This window comes from Chinchilla lanigera, unplaced genomic scaffold (genome assembly GCF_000276665.1).
Source record: "Chinchilla lanigera isolate Chin_1 unplaced genomic scaffold, ChiLan1.0 scaffold00048, whole genome shotgun sequence".
NCBI lineage: Eukaryota > Metazoa > Chordata > Mammalia > Rodentia > Chinchillidae > Chinchilla > Chinchilla lanigera.
The window spans coordinates 6,279,773-6,304,925 of NW_004955449.1; the positions used below are offsets into that span (position 1 = coordinate 6,279,773).

General features: G+C 40.7%; 1 protein-coding gene across 1 annotated transcript in view; it reads left to right on the forward strand.

The window, feature by feature from the left end:
* Window positions 1-25,153, forward strand: part of Stk39 (serine threonine kinase 39) — a 275,200-nt gene that overhangs the window by 167,047 nt on the left and 83,000 nt on the right. Inside the window, exons 13-14 of the mRNA XM_005393429.2 lie at window positions 1,231-1,293; window positions 2,939-3,006. Of these exons, the coding sequence (XP_005393486.1) occupies window positions 1,231-1,293; window positions 2,939-3,006 (131 nt within the window). The remainder of the gene's footprint in view (window positions 1-1,230; window positions 1,294-2,938; window positions 3,007-25,153) is intronic.

Here is a 25,153-nt window from a genome sequence, read left to right on the forward strand (position 1 = left end):
AACCTTTCATCTCTGGAAGTCATTTGGATAGGCCTTGGCCCACTGTCTGGTTAAAAAGGTTATTTGTTCATCTAACACAGTCATTTTTTTCCCCTCATTTTTCTCCAATAATTTATTACAATTTTTTTTTGCCTTTCGAGACAGGGTCTCACTATGTATTCCAGTCTGGCTCTGAACTCACTATGTAGCCCAGCTTGGCTTGGTACTTGCAGTGACCTTCCTACCCCAGCCTCCTGTTTGCTGGAAATATAGGTACCATTATGCCCAGCAAAACTTCTTGCACATATGGCAACATTAAAACACTTTATAGCAAACACCATATACCTACCATCAGGACCCTATAGTGATTACATCTGCTGTGTCACTTCCAGATCCATCTCTTCATGCATCTGTCCACCTTAGCTTTTTGACCCATTACAAAGTGAAGACATCATTACACTTATCCATACTAACTTAGCACTAACGTAGTCATTTTTGAGGGGACACAGAGTAACAATTTTATTCTCTTGAGCTTTAGAAACTCTTGCCACAAAAAAATTTCTGATGATTTCTGTGGTAGAATTGGTAGTAAGTTAGAAATAGGAGATTCTTTCCATTGGTTTTCGTTGCTGTTTCTCTTTGAGTTTTTTTGCTTTCAAGTTTTACTCTAGGGTAGAGTTCACAAAAGTAGGGCTTGAGGCAAAACTAATTTGGGTATCACCTTAGGATCAAAATTTGGACTCTGACAGAGAAATATAACCTACCACTTGGCATTTCTGTTTTTTAGAAACCACTTATTCTTACACATTTTTGAAATGCAGTGAATAATTAGTCAAAGTAATGATTTAAGACACAAGTTTTACTGACCACGACTTCCTTTCATTAAGGGTCTCTCAACGTTAGATGAAATCATGCAACAAAAAAGTTACCATTTTGAAATATCACATAGTCCATGCCTTTTTACACTTTAGGTGAGTGGCTTTCTAAGTTTGTAGGTCACCCTGAAAACTTGCTAAAGATATGGATTCTTCACATCTTCACAAAATTCTGAACCATAGGCCAGGAGGCCCAGAAGTCTATAGCACATGTCCTAGGTGATTCCATTCCAGATAGTCAGAAGCGTTTGGGCTATACTACTTTAACATCTTCTGAAAGTTATTGTTGCTAGTAGCTAGAATATAGCATAACCATAGTGACCATGGTGTCCTCCTTTGGCTTCCTTGGGTACTCTAATGGTGGTTCTCTTAACAGATCTCGGTGAATGCCAGCAGTATCCCCGAGCAAATACAGTCCCTCTCTGTGCACGACTCTCAGGTATGTCCCTCTGCCAGTCATTGCCCTTTGAGGTACTTTGTGGGTAGACCCTTAAAATACCCAATATTTTAGATAGCTAGGAAATTTTAGGGTAGCATTTCCAAATCAGGAGCTTATAAACTTTCTCTTTAAGTACATATGGAAAAGAAGGTTACTGTTAGTGTTGACCATCCTTTGCAAGATCTCCAGCCTTTAAATGATAGGTTCAAGAGCAAGTGTAGATTTACAAGACTGCTTCTGAAATTGCTTGTACAGTGGAAAATAAGCAATGGGGGAAAAGTGACTCATTATTCTATTATATTCCAGGCACAAAATCTTGTGGTTAATTGATACCCTTCTTTTCACTCCTGCTTGGATTTCTGTCACTTCTTTTTATAATTCTTTTACCGTTAAATTTTATGGACCAATTCATCTCTACAACTTGCCTTGTAAAAATAATAGTCCAGTGACTGAGAAATGCATTTATAATGCATAATTATGAAAGGTATATGACAGAAGACCTGTGCTGTGAGTCATACTGGGTGGTGATAAAAGATTCTGTGCAATCCCAGGAGGAAATACGGACATAGAGCCATAGTGCAGGTCCACATTCTAGTTTTGCTATATAATTAGTAGGCAAGCTTCTTTGTTCTCAAAGTGATTATACTATATATAATGCATCACCAGCCCCAGAATCACACATTTTTTTCTAAATCTGTATATTCCATATAAATTTATGTGTACTTTACCTGCTCTGCTTTATCAAACAGCTGTAGATGTGATGATGGAGATGGTTAGAGAGATGGCTGCAGGAGGCCTGTTTGAGGTTTTGTTTTTATTTGATAGCCAAGGAGGAAAAGACTTGCAGGGGTTAAGTAGTTTATGCAAGGTTATTCCACTGGTCAAAGGCAGAATTGAAATTCAGGTTAGACGAACTGTAGGGATAAGCTGAGAGACAGAAGGCAAGTGAGGAGTGATTACGGGTCAGAAAGTAAAGAGAATAAAGGAAACGGAAAAGAGATCAGGATAACTAGTATTATTTAACATTTCATAGTTTATGGCTCACTTTCATATATTCTCTTCCCAACTATTTTTAGAGGTAGGAGTTCGTCCTATTTTGTAAATGAAAAAATAGGGTCAGAGAATGACTTATCTGTGGTCCCAAGCTGCTTAATCTTGGCCTCCTCCATCAGGGAGGTCCACGCATGTCCAGGCATTCGGGGCTGTGCTGTAGAGGCAGTCGTGGTTGACAGTCTGTATTTGAGGCAATGGGCAGTAGGTGACGAAGGTGGGAAGAATGCATGGTTGTGTGACCACTGGCTTCTGGCTTCCTGTGCACCGTAAGGGTTAAGGTGCCTTGGCCTTGTGCATGAGTGAGGCCCGGGGGTGGCAGTTGTAAGGTGCTGCTTTAGATGGCTGTCCTTCCTTTGGACTTCCTGCAGCTAATACCAGTTCTTTACAGTGTCCATTGTACGACTGAAGCTTTCTGTAAAAAACATTAATATCTACAATTAGGGTGGGAATTAGGCATTATTCTGAGGTGCTTTGAGGCCAAATCAGACCTGCAGGTGTAAAGTGCTAGTTTTGGAATTTCCAGAAATGAACTGTGATTTTATTCATCCGTTCCCCGATAAAGTTTACAGCAGTGTTTTCTGTTGTTTTAAAGGGCCAACCCAATGCTAGTGAAGGCTACAGGGAAGCTTCTTGTGCTGTGAACCTCGTCTTAAGATTAAGGTAAACAATGCTGTTGTTTGTTTTGTGTCATTTTTCCGTAGTGTAATATTCTGATCTCCTTCATTAACTTTTCACAATATTAGCATAAAATAAAATTGTTAACTTATTTGATTTCCCCAAACAACCAGTGAATGCCATATTCCCAGAACTAATTGTGCTCTTTTAATTGCTTGCTAAAGAAAAATAAGAAAGAAAAGCACCATATGAAAGTGTCTGCAGGCTTAGTGTACCCTTCATTAAGACTTTTTTTCTTGCCTTTCTTTTCTTTTCTTTTTTTTTTAACAATGTAAGATCACAGTAAGAGATTTTTAATGAGCTTTTTTTTTTTTTTGCACTCCAGCAGTCAGTCTCTGACAGAAATAAACCATGCTTGTACTACAAGTTGCCTGTTCAGAACATTTTTCAGTGGCAGGTTTGATCAGCCACTGTGGAGAAGTGACAGATATATTTTGAAAGAACCTTCATTCTTCTAGGAAATGGATACAAATATGGTGTCTGACAGTTGATAGCCTACTGAATGAAAGCTGTTTCTGTTTTAAGAATTTTTTAATTTAAAGGCTAGTCTTTGTGGATACTCAATTTGGTAACACAGGAGAAAAGAAAAATGTTTAAATATAATCATTAGCAGCTTAATTTACCAGGTCAGTCAGAATTCTGTGACAGTTTTAAGTATTTTAAAAGAAGTTATATATATTCTCCTTCTGGCATTATATAGAATAAAACTCACGCGTCTGAGGCACATGTTCAGAGCTGGGGCTGCTAAACCTGGGCCCATCCTCAAGGTTAGTTTCCAGCCCTCTGAGTTATCATAGCCCGTCAGGACCGATGACCGTCACCATAATCATCCCCTGCTTCTGATGGTCATTTAGAGTCTGCAGTGCATTTTCACAGATTTAACAGGGGAGCCTCACAGGAACCTCGGTGTGGTTTAATTCATAATTACTCTCCCAGCTAAAAAATGAAACTTTTCCAAGACTTTTCCCCTTATTCTTGAAGTAGCCTTGGTTATTATTCACAGTTAATGAACTTAGCTATTTCCAAAGAATAAAGTAGTCCGTTCTCTTTTTGTTTTATTTTTGGAACCAGATGCTTCTAGCGTTTTTTTTTTTTAATTTGTTCAGTGTATTCATTCATTCAGCCAGTGTTTGCGAGGGACCTGCTCTGTCCCAGGGGCTCTGTGCCAGGGCCAGTGTTTGTCACTGGTGTACCGGGAGGGGCACGTATTGTGCAGTGTGGGCAGTGACCTTTAGAGCCTATTAATCCAGCCTTCTGCTTTATATATGCAGCAACCATTTCTTTAGCATTCCTCCTGGATTTCACCTGGCTTCGGAGCACACATACCAGCCTGCTTTTTCTCTGTGGTTGCCTCTTTCACACTGAAAAGCTTTGTTGATTCTTCCTGCTTCTGAAATTCAGCCAGCCTTCTTATTCTGGACTCCTACGGGCTTTAATTCTGCCCTTCCAAGCACGTCTCAGGCTCTCTTGATAAAAATCAAGGCGTATTCCTAAGCCTTACCTCCAAATAGTTTTTTGATCCAGATACTAGAACAATGTAATGCAAATATATTCTTTCATTTTTCTAAGAGCCATTTGTATATTTACAGAGCTTATTCCTGCCTTTTTCTAGGAAGGAAAAATGCTACAAATATCCTTAGCCTTACTCTTATAGTTTGTCTATTCTTGCAATTCTGGTTGGTCACTTGTTGTAATATTTTGTCTGTGCCTGCTGAAGTTAGATTTTCTGTCGTGGGCCTAGGGTGTCACATTTTTGTGCGTGTGGCTCAGATCACTAGTCCTGCAAGATGCTCCATGAGGAAAGTGCTCTATGTTGAAACACGAAGAAACAATTCACACTGCTCATCTGTCTGTCTATAGTGTATGCCAGAGGTGTTGAACCTATGGCACATGTGCCACAGTGGGCTATCGGTATTACTGAAAGCTCGGAAAGGTTTGCCATCGCTGATGCTAGCATTTGAGTGTATGTGTGTGCACGTACGCATATGGATCTTTTTTGGAAACTGAGGAAGATTAAATATATTAAATACTCAAGAAATTCTGCAGGAAAGGAATTTTTAAACTTTTTTAATCTAAATCCTATCGACCTCAGAGCTCTTTTCATGCAATTATTTGCCAGTTTTAACCTTGTACCTTTTGAATTGCAGAACCCATGTTTAAATACGGGATTCCAGATGTTGTCTGAGCAGGCAAGATAATAGGAAAGTTATGTGACTTGTTTTCTTTTTTTTTTTTGCAGTTCATACTCTGTATTTTTTGTTTGAATCAGCACATCATGTTTTCATTGTCTTCTAAAATATCCAGGCACTTGGGTGACAAGTCAGTATGACTCAGCAGCAACTAAAAGAGCTGATTTTGTTTTTCCTGAGTCCATTTCTGAACTGCAACTCATGTTTTAAAACTTGAGGTGTGACTTATTTACCACTGTAATTAAAGACCTGTTGGTTTTGATTCATTTCTTATCCACTATATATTTCAATTATTGTCAATGTGTCATATTATTTATAGTGCTTGGACAAGTGTCACTTTCTAATTTGATAAAACCTGCTCTCTAATCTTCACCTGAAACATGGATTAATGTGTTCATTGGTGTGAAGGAGGACAGTCTTCCGGCATTTGTTAGAAACCGCTCACCTAAATGTTTTATTTTGTAATTGACACATATAGATTGTACATATTTAAGGGGTACAGTTGATATTTTGAATCATGAGTGTAGTACAGAATAATCAAATTAGGGTAATTAGCATTTCTATCATCTGAAACATCATTTTTTTCTGTTGGGAACATTCAAAATCCTCTCTTCTAAATATTTAGAAATATGTAATGTAACTGTAAAACTATATTCACCCTATTGTGTTATAAAACACTGGAACTTATTCTTCCTAACTATATTTTGAGATTTATTATCCAGTCTCTCTCTGCCTCGCTCCCTCTCTCTCTCCTCACTCCTTCCCCTCCACTCCCTTTCTCCCCTCTCCCCTGTCCCCTACCTTTCCTACCCTCTTTTTGTACTCTGTACTTCCATGAGACCTACTTTTTTAACTTCTACATTTTCAGTGAGATCATGTGGTACTTGCTTTTCTGTATTTGGTGTATTTCACTAAATGTAATGATCTCTAGTTCTATCCGTAGTGCTTCAAATGCAGGATTTCATTACTTTTATCACTGAAATAGTACTCCATTGTGTGTGTATATGTACCCTGTTTTCTTTATCTATACCTACTGGCCACTTTAGCATTAGCTACTGGACACTTAGGTTGTTTGCATCTCTTTTATTTTGAAATATGTTGCACTAAATATGAGAGTGCCAGTCTCTTACATGTACGTATTTCCTTTCTTTGGATACATACCCAGTAGTGAAACTGCTGAAGTATGGTACTTCTTTTTTCAATTTCTTTGAGGAACCACAATACTGTTTTCCATAATAATTGTACTAACTGACATCCCACCAGCAGTGCGTCGGTGTTCACTTTCCTACATGCCCTCACCAGCCCTGGATATCTTTTGTCTGTGTGGTGATAGCCATTTTAACGAGGGTTAGGTGATGATATGTCATTGTAGTCTTGATGACCATTTCCCTAGTGGTTAGTAATGTTGGAAGTGATATCCTTGTTCTTCAGTTTCAATAATAGCCTTAGAAAGTTGAGTTGTTATATATTTGTGATCATGCTGTGATAAAATAAATGGAAACATTTCATCCTTTCTACATTTATTGAGCACCTACTATGTGCATGCATGCAGTACTGTTCTAGGTTCTATGATATAGCTATGGCAATTGGAAAAGACAAATTTCTTGCCCTCAAGAAGCTTACATTATAAGCGAGAGAGAAAAATCTCAGATATTCACATTTTATATATCAAGTCCTCTGAAACAAACACTATGCCAGTGGGGGACAGAAAGTGAGGGAAATGTTCTACATTATAGAAGTTATATTAGTTTTTTGTTGCTGCGTAAAAAGTTACCACAAACTTAGTGACTTAAATCAGCACCCACCTCTTATCTCACATTGTCTCCAGGTCAGCAGTGTGGGCACAGCTTAGCGGGGCTCCTGGCTTATCGTCTCAGCAGACTGAGATGTAGGCACACTCTGCTGGAGCTTGAGATCCTCTTCCAAGTTCACTTGGGTGGTGGCAAAATTTAGCTCTTCACAGTTGTAGCCTGAGGCCCTCAGTTCCTCCAGCCAGCCGGCCCTCCTAGACAGTTCCACAGGCCAGCTCATTACGGGGACAGCAGGCGTCTTGGCCTTATCTTTCTGTTAAAGTTGTTTGTTTTTAAAAGTAGTCTCACCTAACATATGTTCCCTTTTGTTTAACTCAAAAGTAAATGATTTAGAACCTTACTTGCATTTGCAAATTCCCTTTACCTTTGTCCTGTAATACAATTTAATCCCAAGAGTGACATCTCCTGTTTCTAAGTTCTGTGCCTACTCCAGGGGGGAGCATTATGCAAGGCACGCACACCCGGAACAGGACTCTTAGAGTGGTCCTAGAGTTCTCCCTGCGGTAGAAGGGCTGTCTAAATAAAGCGATGCTGGAGCGCATGGACCCTGATGGAATGAGGATCCAGCCATGAGGCAGGGCAAGCAGCAGTACCAGTGGTTCTTTTCAGGAAACATAAGCGATTCTAAAAATAGCCAGGAAACCAGTGTAGGCAGAGTGGGAAGGGATAAGGTCAGAGATGCGATGCAAGGGCCTAATCATGTGGGACTCTGCAGCTTGTGAAGACTTCGGGTTTTCACGGTTAGAGGGTGGGAAGTCATTGGAGGCTGGTCAATAGAAGAGTGGTAGGATATGAGTTAAATCTTAAAACGAGCACAACATTTGCTCTGTAGAGAATGTGGAAACCATACACAGTGGCGGGGGGAGTCCTTGATAAATGACTGCAGTGACTCTGAGTGATGATGGCTTTGGCATTAGATTGGGGACCAGTGGGGATGGTAAACAATTATTGCATCAGGGAGCAAAAATTAAACTTTAGTCAAGGTTTTGGACTGAAAATATGGATTAATGGATTACTATTCTTGAGATGGGCAAGAAAGAAAGGGGTACAGAATAGAATCAAGGATTTCACTTTGGTCATGTTGGGTGGGAGCCATTTCTGTGGAGATGTCAAGTAGGCATTTGGATGCATGGTTTCAAAGATATCTGAGCTCGACACCTAAATTTGAGAACTGTTAGTGAGTATGGCGTTCAGTGCTGGGAGATTAGACGCCTCATGGAGGGAGGGAGGGAGTGAAGGTAGGGCAGAGGGCTGGTACCCATGTGAGGAAGGGGCTGGGAGGGCTGGCCCTGTAAAGTTTCTTGTTGTTCCACCCTTGCTGGGTGGAAGAAATATTACCAGAATGGAGGGTGGAAAAGCTGCATTGAATGCTGTTAATCGGCACACATGACAAAACCTTGCCATTGTATTTGGCAAAGTGGAATGTATCCTTGATCTTGGCGAAAATGCTTTCAGCGGCACAATAGGGGCAAAAGACTGATGATCAAACAGAGTTTAAGACAATATAGTGGAACATTTAGTAATAAGGATACATGTTGGTCCAGATAGCTCTTGGTAGGAATTCCTGGTACAAGATGAGGGGGAATAGTGATAGCTCAATGAAAATTTATGGTACAACAAAATTTTTTAAAAAGCATGTTTATAAGTTAGTGAGAATCAACCAGTAGAAAAGGAAAAATGAGATGAGAGAGGGCAGTGCAAGATTGGTGTTTGTAAATGGGTGAGCAGCGGGAGCCAGGCGCCCACGTAGATGTCAGCCTAGCGGAGCGGGTGAGAGTTTCGTGTGGTGAGCACTGCAGCCACCAAGGGGAAGCGGGCAGAGGATGCAGGATAGAGGTGGGAGGACACTGGTAGATTGAGGGTAGGGTGTGGAGGTCTTCTTCTGTTGTTTCTGTTTTCTCAGTAACATAAAGGTGTTGTCATTTGACAGTAAGGAAAGAAAAGAACTCATGGAATTTTGAGAAAAGAGGAAAATATGTATGTGGGAGGCAAGAAGGTAAACTTACAGGGAAGTGTAGTGAGATTAACAGTGAGTACTTAAGGTTCCCTGAAGGGTCCTTGAAGTGGACATTGTCTTAATGTCCCAGAGTGTGTACGTGTACCTGTGATTATAACATAAGTGGAAATACATTTTTAGATATTTGTAATGATTCTGTGAGCCCCAGTTTTAGGGACAGTGTTTAAGAAATGAATATGGGTTATAGAATTGCCATCCAAACAGTCTCTCCTGTGCAGGGTGGCAGTCACCATCAGTATCCCTTATGGGCACAGCTTCCTTCCCTTACAACCTTCAAACCCATGAGCTCTTTGAGAACCAAACACCTGCCATCCAGTGTTGATCCCGGCCATGCAATTTCTGCACACTCTGCCTCTCCATCTGAAATTTACTCTAGATCTTTCAATCACTTCTGTACTCAAACAGCTGTCTGCTGCTCTAGCCTGTGTGATGGGAAGCTGGAAGGCTATTCTCGGCCAGGTTACAGATTTAAAACAAACCCAGGCCCTTCCGGGTAGCATTGGCTTTCAGTTCTATTACCATGTTAAGGTTCTGCTGTATCTGTGTGCATATTTATGTACACACACATACTCATTACTGTGTTCGTTAGCTCTTGTCACTGTGACAGAAGACCTGAGGCAAGCATTTTAAGGGAGAGAAGGTTTATTTTGGCTCATGGCTTCACAGATTTCAGCTTATGGTTAGTGGGCTCTATTGTTTTGAGGCCTGGGGTCAGGCAGGAACATCATGGTAGAAGGGCATGGCATGGCAGAGAAAGTCCGCTCACGTCGTGGTAGCCAGGAAGCAAAGAGACAAAGAAAGACCCAAAGAGGAAGGAAGGAACTGGGCACAAGATATAGTCCCGAAGGTCATATTCCTGTGACTCACTCAAAGTCTTTGTCACCTTCCAGTAATGCCATGAAATTATAAATCCATCAGTGGATTAATCCACTGATGAAATTCAGGGCCTCAGGATCTAATCACTTCCAAAGCCCACCTTGGAACACACATTTGGGGCACATTTCAGATCTAAGCTGTAATATATATATGCCCTTACTCTGACTTTGTGAGTCACTGGCCTACACAGTATGTGGACATCCAAAAGTGTACTTGCCTTCCTTGCGCTGTGAGGCTATTTGGGCATGGCCTTCACTTCTACTAGTGAGTAGAAGACTTCAGTGAAATCAGCCTTTCATCAGTCCTGAACTAATGCTATGTAGCTGGCCGCCCTCCACCTCATGGAAAAGGCACTCTGACTTTCTGTGGATTTAGCATTCTACAGACCTACCTGCCAGGACTGTGGCTTCCTTCCTCGCTCTGTCTGCCCCACCCGCTCTCCATCGTCTTCCTTCTGTGAGTAGGAAACTGGGAAATATTTTCCTTGGGAAAATGTTGCATTGCACACAGGATAAATATATAGTGGCTAGAGGTAGTGTAAGTCTCTATTATATATTCCTTTCTGGGCATCATAAAAGACTAAGGAGGCAAACGGCTAATTCCTTCCTGGAAAAAATGTATTATTGCTTGAATTTGCTTTTAAAACTGACTTGTTATCTATAAGACTGAAAAAATAGATTTGAACTGAAGGTCTCAATGTTAAACAATGGAGATAGAATGTTGATTTTTCTTTTTTTTTTTTTCATGTACTTTGCAAATGTTCTTCCACCCATTATGTGTATGGTACTGTCACCTATGATATAAAAAACTGAGTATCATAAAGTCAGTTATAAGATAAGGAAATATTCCTAAATGTACCTCAGGAGACAAATATCAAGTGGGCCACCTCGTAATTTGTACACTGTGATAAAATTGCTGGCTTGAGTCAACTGTTATACAGATATTTTGCCATTAGTATATTTTTCACAAGATAAAAATAGTCACACATTTGACATTAAGTGTGTGCTTTTAGAATCTGGCCATTGACTTGCAAAAATGAAAATGACTTGGAAAACACTTAGGTGTTACATTGCTAATTCCTTTGTATTGGTGCTGCTCAGAATTTGACAGCTTAGCACTATGGACTGCATTTTCAGTTTTATTGCAGGCTGCCATAAAAATTGTCATACACAGATGCATAGTGGTTATAGGTAGGTCCATCGGTGCACTTGTAATGAATTGGCCTTGTTCTTGTGTAACAGCATCATTAGACCCTGATGGGCTGGTTAAAGACCACGGTGAACATGTGGCTTTCTCACTTTGGGGAAAGTGACCTCTGCCATTGGATTACTCAACAAAAATCCTTCAGCATAACAGTCATTGCTTAATTTGACTTACTACTTCAATTTCTGTATTAAAAGGTACACTGTAAAGGATAGATTTAATAATTTGTGATTTCATAAAGAAAGCTAAATCTGTTAAGATAAAGTTGATCACTATTTTAGCTTTTCTGTGCCTGAATTTTTATTCCATCATATCATTATACAGAAAGAAGTAGAATTTTTAAACTATTCTCCAGCCTGTAAAATAGGGTTAATTGCATAATTCTTACTAATCAAGTGGCTAAGAGGCTTTATTAATTTCTCCCCTGAAAAGATTAAATCGCGTAGGCATAATACTCAGTTGTGCAGTGCTTTTTAGTACACGTTCTTCTTTTCTCCCCCTCAACAAACTACTTATTTGCTGCTTTCTTTGTGCAAGGCTTTGTTGAAAATCCAAAGATGAATGGGAGAAGGTTTCTGCACTCCAAGAGCTGACCATGTAGGTGGAGAGATCAGGTCCCACACAAATGATTCTAATACAAGGTAGAAAGTGATAAATGCAACAAGAAGACAGATAAAAAGAAGAGCTATGGGTAGTTGTAGGAGGGTGAGAGCCCTTTTGTCTGGATGTTATCTTTGGTTTGCTTGTTTCCATAGTAACAAGTGTTTATGTTTTTCAGTAACCACATTTTCAAAGAGTATTGGGTAGGGGGAATTCAGGGGGCAGTGTCAGGCTGTGGACTCTGGCAAGGGGCTCTGGCAAGACCATGTTTTTGTTCAGTAGAGCAGTATGTATTGTTATGTGCCCTACTATTAAAAATACAGTTTTTTAGTCTGAAAAATATTTGGTATTTTACTTACAACTTTTTGGGTGTTCTCTTTTGATTGCTTGCTTTCATTTAAAAATTGGAGTGATTGCTCTACATCTTGGGTCTGTTGTTTGTGGTGTCCTTCAAAAGATGAAGTACCTACTGTGTACCAAACACCGTGATAAACATGTTATATGCTTTGTCTTATTAATCATCATAAAGCACTATAAATCAGTACTTTTGTTACGGAAATTTCACAAGTGAGTTGAAGGTCAAAGTGATGTAAAGCCAGTAAAAAGCAGAAATGGGCTTTGAATCTACTTCTGTTTAACATGTTAGTCAGTGGTTTTTCCATTTGACCTTGTGGCCTTTATTCAGTTCCTTCATCAATGCAATAAGAAACGTGTGTGCTTTTAGGGTTTTTATATATTAACCTGTCTTCTTATTACTGTTTCATATAAATATTTTTAACAATGTTTCCTAGTAAACTCATTAAATATTGTGATGACAGGAATACCTGAAAATATTTTCTTGGAGGAGATTGTAAGGTGATGATTCAACTAGCAACTGTATTTGTGGTGTTATATAATTTTGAAAGCATTATCACATCGACTTGCCTGATTTAATTTTTCCTCTCATCCAGCATTTGCTGCCAACAGTGAAAAAAGAAAGGTTGGAGATGTTGGGCAGGTTTCCTATACTCTCAGAGCTAATTGCCTAGGCTGGCAAGCACCTGGTTCTCCTGATGCTAATCCAGTGTTATTAATGGTACAGAGAAAGAATATAAGTGTATTTCATGGAACATAGAATGGGATGTTGCCTTTTATAAATAATAAAATTCACCTGCCCATAAGCATGCTAAAGAAGGGAACATTTATGGGAGGAAAATAGAATAATTAGGCACCACTTCTTTTGAGATAATGTCATTTTTTTCAAATGAGTCATTGTGAATACAAATGCTATCAATTATAGGTGATGTATGGAGATGTCTAAAGATATTATTCGTTCTTTATTTTCATGTCAAATATGATCATTTTAGAACCATAGAAAGCAAAAATAAAAGATGAAAAGGAAGAAGAAATAAAATCACTCATACTCTCCTCACCATAGATAAATCATTAAATCATTGTTACCTTCTTGAAAAGAATCTTCTAGATTTTCATCTATATTTGTGTGTTAAATAGACCTTAAATTTGAAATCTACTATTGCATAAACATTTTAGTAAAAAACAGTATATATAGTCTACTTTGTAGTATGTCTTAGCTGTCTTTTCATAGCAATGAATATAAATCTATAGCTTCCTCTTTAATGACTGCTTTACTATTTGATTGAATGTGCCAGAATACATTACCTAAAAAGTGTGGGGCTGATGGTGTAGCTCGGGGGTAGATAATTTTCCCAGAATGTATGAGGGTCTGGGTTCAATCTCCAGCACAGTGAGGGAATAAAAATGTTGTAGGATATTTAGGGAGTTCCAAGGTTTTCATTATTGCAGCATATACAAACTTAGAGTATTCAAAAATGGTGTTTTGAGAACTGCCCAGTAGAAAATACCTAGTAGCACTAAATTTTGACTTTCGTGAAATGCCGTTAGACCTTGAAAACTCTAAAGATGATAACGGAGGAAGCAGCCCAGCATCCACACATCCTGGGATTACTTAGGGGCTGGTTGTGAGTCCTGGGTCAGAAGAGACTATCTGCGTCCCTGCTTTCTTACTGTATCTTAAGGCTGAGTTTTCTTAGAGCATGATTGTACCTAAGGCCTTGCATTAGAAAGCTGTAAAAATTAGTGGTTTCTGAATTGGCATCTTGCTTACCAATAATAGAACACAAAGATAGGGTTCCATTTGGATATTTTTCTTTTGGGTTCTTCCTGCTAATAAATATTTTAAAAGGAATCCTTCCCTGGTTGCTCACTGTGAGCCTCCGGGGCGAGAGGAAGTGACATATTAGGAGCATGACAGTTGGAGGAGATGAGAGATTGACTTTATGTTCCTAGAGCCTCGTGGAATGTTCCGTGCCTGATAGCCCTGTAATAAATGTGTATTGCACAAACTCCAGCTGAATGGTTCTTAACAAAAGGCACAGTTCATGAACTTTCTATATTAAGATGTCCAACAAGAATTTTTTAGGGGGAGGCAGCTCTTTTCTTTTCACGTTATGGGAAAATGCATAAAAGTACTTCTTTGCTAGGTTTGATCAATAAAAATTTCCAAGCAAATTAATGCTTTGGGCATACCCTTCATATTTTGTTCTTTTAGATTCTTCACCTTTAAAACAAGTATGGATTCTGCTGCAAGCACGGCGTGGCAGAAATAGTAAAGAAGCCGTGCTACATATGGCCTTTCCTGGAGCACTCCGCTCTTCCCATACACCAGCTGGGATGGGTTCCCTGGGCTCCTCACCAGTGCCTGTCTGCTCTCTCTAGCTCTGAGTCTCAAGTCTCAATATGCACATGTTTTATAGTGCCAGTGTGGTGGGCTTCTTTTCCCAGACCCTCGTTGGCAGAATGTTCCCTAGTTAACAGATATCTCCTTCAGGGGCTGGGGATTTAGCTCAGCGGCACAGCACCTGCCTGGCAAGTGCAAGGTCAAGAGTTCAATTCCTGGTACTGGAAAAAAAACAAAAAAAACAAAAAAAAAACCAGATATCTCCTTCATCCTCCTTTCTCCCATTGAGAGGGTAGTGGAGCCAGACACCTGTAAGCAGTTAAATGACAGAAGCTGGCACATCTCTCTGGAGCTTGCCCCTGCTGTAGCTGCCACACAGGACGTTGTCAGGGGAGCACTTGTCTGATGGTAGGGGAGTGGGGTGCACGACGCAGTGTCAGTCTCTCTACCAGGAACTGAACAACGTCAGCCTGAAGAGTAGAGCAGCTCGGCAGCCTCCCTGCTGTCCTCTCATCCTAAGTTCACTACTGTGTGACTGGCCATTGCTCGTGCACACCCAGCCAATGGGCTGCCTATTTCTGAGACTCGCACATCTACCGTGAACTCTGGCTTCTTTCTTGTAGGTCTTTTAATGTCATTGCCCTGGTAAGCATGAAGGAAAAAATATCTTAAAAATATTGGGTACCTTAAAAGCTTTGGTGGCATTTAAGTCAGTGTTAATTACCTGATTCCTTGTCTGATAACAGCCTAAAGTTTTAGCAAATGCCTTAGTATTTTAAGTTACCCTTTCTGCTGCTCCACAGAGCCTGTCTCCTTTCTCCCTTTTTATATTCCACCTTTTCTAGCTCCTGATGCAGTAACCTTCTGCTCTTAGCATTCTAAAAATTTTCCTCTCCAGTTTTATCAGGGAAGCTTGTCTCTTAGGACTTGTCCTCTTGATCAGAGCTGAATAATTCCAGGGACTGTTAGCAAAGTTATTTCAGTTTTCAGTTACCATATCCCTGGAGATAATGAATGGTAAGATTTCTTCCTCAAATGTCGAATCTTGGAAAGGTAACAAGCATATTTCACTTTGGGGACTTTCTTTGCATTAACTTTTCTTTCCCCATTGAAACTAGACTTCCTGGAATGTAATATCAACTTTATTTTGCAGTCCCAAAGACCTAGAAAACTTTGTACTCCTTGCTGAAATCCAGGCGGTTGTTAACAGGTTATGTTGTGCGAAATCTGTGCAGCCCAGTGAATTTCATTGGTTTGTGTAGTTTGCCATTACTGGCGTAAAAAGCTACTGTGAACTTGTGTCACACCATAAAACAACACAGATTGGTTATCTTTCAGTTTTGGAGGTCAGAGGTTCATCATGGGTCTCATCTTCCTGGAGCCCCGGGAGGTGGGGATGACAATCCTTTTCCTTCCCTTTTCCAGCTGCTGGAAGCTGCTTCTGTGTCCTTGGCTTCTGGCTCTCCTTACATCTAGAAAACCAGAAACTTAACGTCTCTCTGAACCTTCTTCTGTCATCACATCTCTTTCTCTGCCCACTGGGAGCAAAGTTTCTGTGCTTTTCATCGACTTGTGTGATTAGAGGGGATCCTCCTGGACAGTCCAAGAGAACCGCCCATCTCAAGGTTTCTAACCACAAAGTCTCACTTGCCACAGAAGTTAACATATGTACAGGCTCCTGAGCTTTAGCTGTAGATACATCTGAGGGGTCATTATTCTGACAGTAGAGGAAGATTTTAAGAAGCTTTGTTCAGTTCATGGTATATAGTTTACTTCTGTGGTGTTTTTTTTCTGGCCCCACATTTCATGGTTTTAAAAAGGCTAATGCAGTAGTGTCTTTCTTACTTTCTCTCATTGCTGAGACGAAATACCTGATACCCCAAAATTAAAGGAGGAAAGTTTTATTTACCTATTTAGTTTGCAAAGTATAGTTTATAGAGGTTTCGGTCCATAATTGGCTGGCTCTAAACCAAATGCAACAAGAGAGGAGGGGAGAGATTCCTTTTGTCCCTTATATTTTATGCAGGCTACCTGCCCTAGGCTGGGTGTAGCACTCACACCCTTAATCCTAGCATTAGACCATGAATCAGTCACAAACTCTAGATTTAGCCACCTCCAAAAGCCTGTTTCCATGATGACATGAGGCTTTGGGACTACATCTAGACACAAAATGTAACAAGTGCCTACCTCATTCTTAACATTCAGGACCCCTTGTAGTTGGACAGTGAACTTTCAGGACCTTGAATTATCGATACAGAACACTTGTAGGCTGCCAAGTATTACAAAGAAAATAGACATGTAGTCTATCTTAGTATGAATCTTCTTTCTGTCTGTGTAATGTATCAGAGACAGCCTATGGAAATACGCAGTTCCCTGTCCCATCCCTTTTAAAAGATAAGAGGGGTTGTGTAAAAGTACAAGGTAGTTTGTGGAGGTATGCTTTCCTGTGATGTCTCTGGGGCAGAGGGCCCAATCCACGGCTCCCGTGTAATCCCCTCATTTAGAATTTAATGCCTGGTTCTCTGCCGGTGTACGTGTAGAGTTTCCACAGTTTTTCACTACAATAAACAATGCAGCCGATCATTTCCTGAGGAAGAATGCGAACAGGCACACAGAACAAGGGATTGCAAGTTTTTATTTGATACCTGGATTAGTGATTGTTGTAGATAGCATTTACCCCTGCAATCCAGTTCAGGGCAGTGTGTTCAAGGCCCATCGCCTCATTTATTTTATTTCTCAAACTGCTGTGCAATAGATACTCATATTATTCTTATTTATAGAGAAAATAATTCCAAGCTCAGAAGTTAATTTTCTTGCCTTGAGAGTCACACTCTGTTTAATATCTGTGGACAGGAATTCCATACCTGATCCTGGAGGGTCCTCATTATTACACTGCCCTTTATAGCTTATGAAGAAAGAAAAGTCCAGGAAGATAGATTGATAGAGAGTAGGTTGTCAATTATATGCTGTGGAATTTGAACTTTATCATAAGTAATAAAATAATGATAAGTAATAAGAGTAAGACAAATATTTTGGAGACCATATAATAAAAGAAATATCAGGGCTTTTGTGCACTTAGAAATAGTTTATTTTCCTGCCTCTGTTTCTGTCGCTATCCAAAGTTGACCATGGATTCCAGGTGTTATGTGATAGCGAGGAGGGAGTTGACACAGGGGAGTTGGCACCTTCTTTGCTTCACTCTCTTAGGTCCTGAGTCTTGCGTGTGCCTCTTCCACAGTTTTTCTTCATGTGTTGACTGACAGTTCAAAGAAGAGGTGAACAAGGGCCTAATGCCTTAAAGTACACCCAGTGACCAAGGTAGTCAGGGCTGTCGCTGGTCATTCCATCTGCAGATAACATGGAATGTTATTAGGCTGTTGCTACAGTTGTCCATGCTTAGTTTTGGGGGTCTGTGGAGGTGGTTATGTGATTAAAGGAAGCCCTAGAGTCAAATCCCTTGGGAAGCATTACCCAAGAAATGGTTGACAGCAGTCTATGCCTGGGTATGGTACGAAACATGCATAGTAGTAGCTGGTAGCGGGTAGTGGTAAGGCTACAAGGACAAGGCAGAGATCTAAGTGGGGAATACCAAGGGTCAACCACAAAGGAGGCTTAAAGAGCAAAGCAAGAGCCATTTGTTAGAAGGCACGGGCAGTTTGGATAGTGTTTTTAGCAGGATTATTTTACTAGACCCTGTGCCTTGGACCTGGAAATGAACTCTGAGAAGTGGCCAAGCTTGGTCTAGTGTTTATGAAAAAGATGAAGACATTAACTCACCTGAATTTGAAAAGTACAGGCTGAGAAAAAGATAGAAAACATCCACTGTATGTAAAGGAACTGTGGCAGAATAAAAACCCATTGCTTGATAAGGGTCTCAGTCAGAATGTGGCTGCATCAAGTTAACTAGAGATTGTCTTTTGGATATCCAGGGGCTGGGCATGTGGAAGTCAGACTATCACACAAATACAAGCGCTACTCTTTTAAAATTTTCTTAGAAAATAAAATTTTACACTGTCCTGGTAATCTGCTTAATTCACTGAATTCTCCCAGTGAGTTTAAGTATGTAACTTTACTCTCAAAAGGAAAATACAACTTTTGGCAGAGTTTTTAGTGAATATTGGAGATCTGTAGTGTACTTGGCCACAAACTGCTTCTGTAAGTCCTCTTCAAAACCCATTTGCTCCATGTGTATTGCAGAGATATATCTCTTTTTAGAAAAAAAAGCACGGGAAAGCTTCAGGCCCAGCTGAAAAAGAAACCCACTTTCTGTCAGACAGAGTGCACTGGGCATTCTTCCATGCCCTTATGGCCCTTCATCTGCACCGGGCGGGTGAGTCCGTGCGCTGCAGTGCGTGCTTCTCGATGGTTTCTTCTGGCCCTACGTGGGACAGCTGCCATCATGCCAGCTGCTTGCCTTTGTTGTCTTAATTGAGAACCTCTGGGGATTCCATGAAATCGAAGCTTCCACGGTTGTCTGGAGTTGGTTCTATGGTTTCTGGTCGAGGAGAAGATACAAGGTCAGCTCAGTCAAAGATTCGCTGATGGGGTTTTCCGCCTTCGATCTACGCCCTTTCGATGGTTTGATTGCACCCTTTTGCTCCCTTCCCTGAAAGCTAAGGCTTTCTCTGAGAATGTTCACATGAAGTATTAGTCCTCTCAAAGGCTCAGAATGGATGTTTATTACCACAGCAAGGGCTGCACCACTTTAAACTCTCACATTGTAAATCACACCAAGGATCCTAGTCAGATTGGCCTTTTGACTGCATTAGCCTAACTGCCGTTGCTGGGAAATGTGTTTACTTATTTTTTGAGTTATCTAAGTAGCTGAGAAGACTTTTGTTTCTCAGACTGTTTAGTCTCCCTCACCTATCCAGTCCTGGAAGGTCAAAGAGAAAATAAGGGAATTAAAAAATCAGGGTTAAAAGATATATAAGAACCCTTCATGTATTCTTTTTTAATCAGTTTATTGAACAATCTGTATTTCCTGGGGGTTAAAGAAATGAAAGTTTTATTTCTCTTTAGTCACTGCCTTCAAGAGAGCTCTGCTGAAGCTTCCTTTCAGTCTTTCATCTTTTAATGGCATCTTGGGCATCGGGCCATAGTGTCCAGTCACTTAGGGTATAAGAAAGTTGAGTCTGGCCTGAACTTCTGCTCTGTGTTCAGTGCAGCCTTTATCATCTCCCCTCACCCACTCATTGTGTCTACCTGCAGAGGCACATAGCTCTTCCATCCCTTCCCCTCTGCTCTCCTTTCTGGGTGGGTTCTCTTCCTGGTTGTTACTGCTTCACTACACCTAACTGGCTGGCGTCTAAAGGCTGGCCCTCCAGTGAGTCCGAGGTGGGAGCCTTGGAAGATGCTAGACCAGCTCCACTTCCTCCCTTCTCCTGCGGAGGGGCTGTGCCCCTCTGCAGTGGTCTCATGACAAGGTGGCTTGAGTGTGTCCACCTCCAGGAAGTTCCTTGGCCACCCAAGCTGTGGGAGTGCGTGTGCCTAGGGCTACTGCTTCTCTGCACCCTGCTGTCTTTTGCGTTTTCTTTTCTTTGCTTGGGTGGTTAGGCCTAGGGCTCATGGAGAAGTCTGCTCCTTAAGCAAGAACCCATTTGGGAAGTGAAATGCCAGCTTCCCCTCCTTGCTGGCACCCTCTGATCTACAGAGTGACACTCCAGGGGACACAGCAGTTGGGCTGCACCACAGTTAATCATCACGGGTTGGCAGTGAGGAGCCCTAGCATACTCCTTGGACTGGTAATTCGGGACTACAATCCTGTGATTCTACAGACCTCCCCGTCACGTTTTCTTTAAATAGGTGGTGATTGAGGGCGTTAGACGTCTTGACTAAGGCTGGCATAGCCATTTTAGTCAGTAACGAATAAGCTTTGAAAGAATGGCTGCCCTCTAATAATTGTAGTACTCTTTAAAATATGGGGTACCTGGTTCCTGGTTACCATTGGTTTAGCATTCTTAGAACCACTTCTGGGACAATGGGAAAAGGTTCAGTATCCACTGGCATAGTCATTTGTGCATGGCACATTTAGACAAGCAACCCTGGGAAAATGGTGAAATATACACCTTGCTCTGTGTGGTTCTTACTATACTTTAGTTTAAGAAAATAAAGATATAAGGGGCTGGGGATTTAGCTCAGTGGCAAAAGTGCCTGCCTGGCAAACGCAAGGTCATGAGTTCAGTTCCCGGTACCGGAGAAAAACCAAAAAAAAAAAAGAAAATAAAGATATAGGCATAGAAAATACTAAACATAGCAAATAACTAATATAATGTAACGTATGATGACTCACTCAGGTAAATATAATTGAGAGTGGTGGCGTGGCTTTGTGAGTGTTAGTGTGACCTGGGGGAGCCACCATGTGGCCTGCTGTGGAGGGTATGGGGCGGTGGCTGTTTCTGTCCTCCCTGGCGCCTTTCCCTCGCCGTGTGGGTCTAGCTGTGTTCTGTGGCATAAGAACAAGAAAACACCTGGGATGAGGAAGAAGAAGTTAAAAAATCACCAACGCACAGTTTTAGGACTATCTTGATTTTTTTTTTCCCTAGGCTCATTTTGAAATAGCTTCATTATACTCCTGCTTATAATATTTTTTTTTTGTCTGTCATAGTTTCTAAGATCCAAGTGAGTACAGGCTAAATATTCCTCATCTGAAATCCTTCAAACAAGAAATGTTTGGATTTCAGATTTTTTCTGAGTTTTAGGGGATATTAACATATATGCAATGAGGTAAGTCCAAACAAACTTCATTTATGTTTCATACATGCCTTACATACATAGTCTGCAGGTAATTTTGTACAATTTTTTTTGAGGGGGAACTGGGAATCGAACTCAGGACCTTACGCTTGCCAGGCAGGCACTTGTACCACTGAGCTATATCCCCAGCCCTTATACAGTAGTTTTTTGCACTTGTGCTTTGACTGTAACCCATCTCATGGTGTCAGGTGTGGAATTTCTCTCTCTAGTGTCATATAGGTGCTCAGAAAGTTTCAGACTTCGGAGCATCTTGGGTTTCAGATTTTCATATTAGGGATGCTCAACATATAAGTAATTTTTTAAAAATTATGCATTTATTCTTAGCCTCCGATCCCTTTTCATTACTGAGGATTGAACCCAGGTCTTCGTACATACTAGGCAGGTGCTCTAGCACTGAGCTATGTTCCAGCCCTTTCTTTAAAATTTTTCTTTTGAGACAGGGTTTTGCAAGAAAGTTGCTCAGGCTGCCTGTGAATTTGGAACCCTCCTGCCTCAGCCTCTAGTAGTTGGGGTTAGAGGCGTGTGCCACTGAACTTAGCATGCCTTTGCTTGTAAAATATTCTGTAGAAGCTATAAGGAGTTTTCTGTTTACTGAATGCTTCTTTTCCTCTTCTCAGGTATCAAGGTGATTTTAGTCTGCTATTTTCTTCAAGGGTCTTCTTATATATGTCTTCTTATATATTTTGCTATGTTGATTGGAATGGAGGATTAAAAGTAGGCCTGCTGGGATTGACACATTGGGTATTTTAGATGTGGTTGGTGGTTCACCCTGTGCCCTTCGACCCTGTCAGTCTCCTTCCCCTTGTGTTCTGCGGCCTGGGTGTAAAATGCTCATGGCTTCTCCTCCTCCAGAAAGCTCTCTGTGGTTTCATTGGATTTGCAACCTCTGCCCTGGTCCAGCACCACCCAGCGCAGCACCCTTTTATCTTTCTAAGCGACTAGTCTTTCTCTACTTCTTTTCTGTTAGAGAATTTATTAGAGGCTGCTCTTTTCAGTGTTAGCATCTTTTCATGAATAGCCTTTGGGTCGTATTCCAGTACTTTATCAAGATTACTTTAAGGACAAATCAATGGATGCTCAGTAGCCTCTTGTAGGCTGCATCCGACTATGTCATTCAGTAAATAGCCATGTTAAGGACTGCGACCTTATCATGGTGGCCTTGGATGTCAGGGTGCAGATTGAACAATAAGGAAAGGGCACGTGCATGTTTTCTACCCTAGTCTCTATTATTAGTGTCGAAACTATAGCAAGGCACATTAAGTCTAAGGTTACCGTAAAGGAAAGTTATCTTTGTTGTTAAACTGACAGTACCCTTGATGTACTCAGCAGTATTGCAGGGACCTTTCCCCTGTCACCCAAAAGTCAGCTTTGTATTTACTTATGTCTCTGCATGACTCAGAAGAAAGGAGCTATACAAAAACATTTTAACGTGTTTCAGAGACAAACAAGAATCTTCAAACAACTTCCCCAGAGAGGAGAATAATTATTTTTATAAAATACTGTCCTGTCTCTGTTTTGAGAGTTTGCTTTCTGCTAACAAAATCCTCATAATGGTGCCCACTTCTATTACTGTTCTGATATAAAAAATTAAATTTGGGGAATTATTTCATATGAAGAGATCCTCACATAGGAGATTTCTATAGCGGATAATCTTCAGCTTATTGAGCACAAATTAAAAAATGAAAATTAAAATCCTCTTTTTAAAAAAAAAAAGTGTAGGTAACAATGCTGCTGAAAGTGCAGGGTCAGAAGTGCAGCCTTCACAGAGCAGTGTCTGCCGGTGACTACAGCAGTGAGAAAGCAGGGAGAGGACCAGAGGAGGACTCCGGTTCTGTCTGCAGCAGCCCGCGTCCTTGTCACTGGCCGCAAGTTGTGCCCGTGTTGTGCTTTTGACTCACTCTCAGCACCTTGTACTCTTTGCTGCCCTTTGCCAGCTCCTGCAGGGGAATCTGCAGAGAGCATTCACCCTCGATTGCTTTTGTTTTAGGGTTTAAAAGCAGCTGCGACATGATTTAATCAAGCAGGGAAATACTGTTTAGCTACTTTGTTGGGGTTGTTTGTCTTTTTTTCTGTAGATACAGACTTAATTGCTCCTGTTGCTGTGGTTTCTAGTATTTATTTTCAATTAAAAAGTTAGGAATCATCAGCCTCCAAATTAGACTTGCCTGTATTAGTTATTGCTGAGGTTTATTTTATGTTTGTTATCAGTGACTAATAAATATAACTCAGAATAATTAATTCCAGTTGTTCAATAAACATTTTGTTTAAGCTCTCACCATATGTCAAACATTGTTTGGGAGGTGTAAAAAGTGAATAAAACAAGTTAAATGATAAGGAAATGAACCCTGGCTTCTAGTATAAGGCAGCCTTTGAGTTTGTGTTTGTGATCAGCAGTCTGTAGTCGAAGACTGAGTGGAGTGGAGCATTGAGGATGGGGATCAAAAAGGTAATAGTTCTTAGCCCTGGGGGCGTAATTATGGCTTAAAAGTCAGACTAAAGCTGTATAGTTAGCTCTTCCCTTTGTGCAAGTGCACATTTGACATTTATATAGCATTTCACACACACCTTCTAAGTAGGTTTAACGACCCTTAGAAATCTGGTACCTAGTTCACAAAGTTCTTGAATTAGAAGGAATGGAGCTAGAGAGATGACTCTTGAAATTCGTTATTGTTACGTTGTGACATTTGCCTTTGAACTGTTGGCCTGACTCACTAGATAAACTGTGCAGTAAAGTAGCTATTGTTGAAAGGAATGTTGCTTGTCCCTGCAGAAGTGTAGGTTGTGTGCAGATGATTTATAAAGTAAGACCTCATCCGCAGAGAGATGACCATATGTGGGGTGATACTAATCCAGTGGCTGAAGAGAAAATGTTAGTGCCACAAATGCTCAGAATCTGTATACACAATCCCTATGCAGTTTAATTTCTGCTTATTGCTCATTGAAAGAAGGTGTTTATGGGAAATGGAACAGGAGAGGAGGTAAGACCGCTTCAAGCCATGAATCACCAGAGAAGATTTAAAAACCCTAGTAAAACCCACTCTGGTAGGGCTCAGCCTCCTGAATGCTGAGATTACAGTTGTATTCCACCAACCCCAGGCTTAAATTGTGTCATTTTAAACCAAGCAAGAATTACTTAGTCAGAGGAGCTTTGTGATGTGCATGGAAAACAGCATACAGAATAACGACCTGGGAAAAAGATGGATGGGATGCGCTGTGGAAATATCTAGAGGAACTGGAAGCAAGTAATTATTGATAGGAACACATGCTGTAAGCAAATGATTTACTTCCACCTTGCCTTTTTCTAGGGAAGATTTGAGGTCAGTTTAGGGTGTGAAAATATAAACTAAGAGATGTGAAATGAAGCCAAAATGAAAATTCAGGACTGTCTTGAGTGGGGGGAACTGATCCAGGAACCCAACGTGTTATTATTACAATCACAGAAGGAAATTCTGCCTTCAGGGAATTAGAGTCAGCAACAGGGAAGTAAAGAGTTGTCTATAGAGTTCTCTTTTTTTGATAAAAGTAAACCTGTAAAATTAAAAGATATTTAGAGAAAAGCTTCTGTTTGAAACTAAATTCCAGGGGAGTTTACCTCCTTGTTCTTTCTATAAGGAGCCTGAGGGACATAGCAGCAAACTCGGCCTACAGTATTTTTGCAGAAGATGAAAAAATATTCTAAATTTTTTTCCCCATTAGATTGACTCTCCTTAGAAGTCAAAGACATGGCCTGGTTGAATTACAGCATTCATTTATTTCTTCAAGGCCCAGTTCAGGTTCAGGTTCCACAATGATCGACTGAGAAAGAGGGCCCTGAGCTTACGGCTAAGGAAATGTGTTTGGTGGGGGAAGGACAGCAGTCAGTCCAGCTCAGGAGTCCCGACAGCCACCAAGGTGCCTGTGTGCCGTTAACTAAAGGAAATTCTTGTTTGCATATGAGCCACTAGATGTGTTACTATTCTCCTAGGAAAAGTGAAACTTCTGAGTT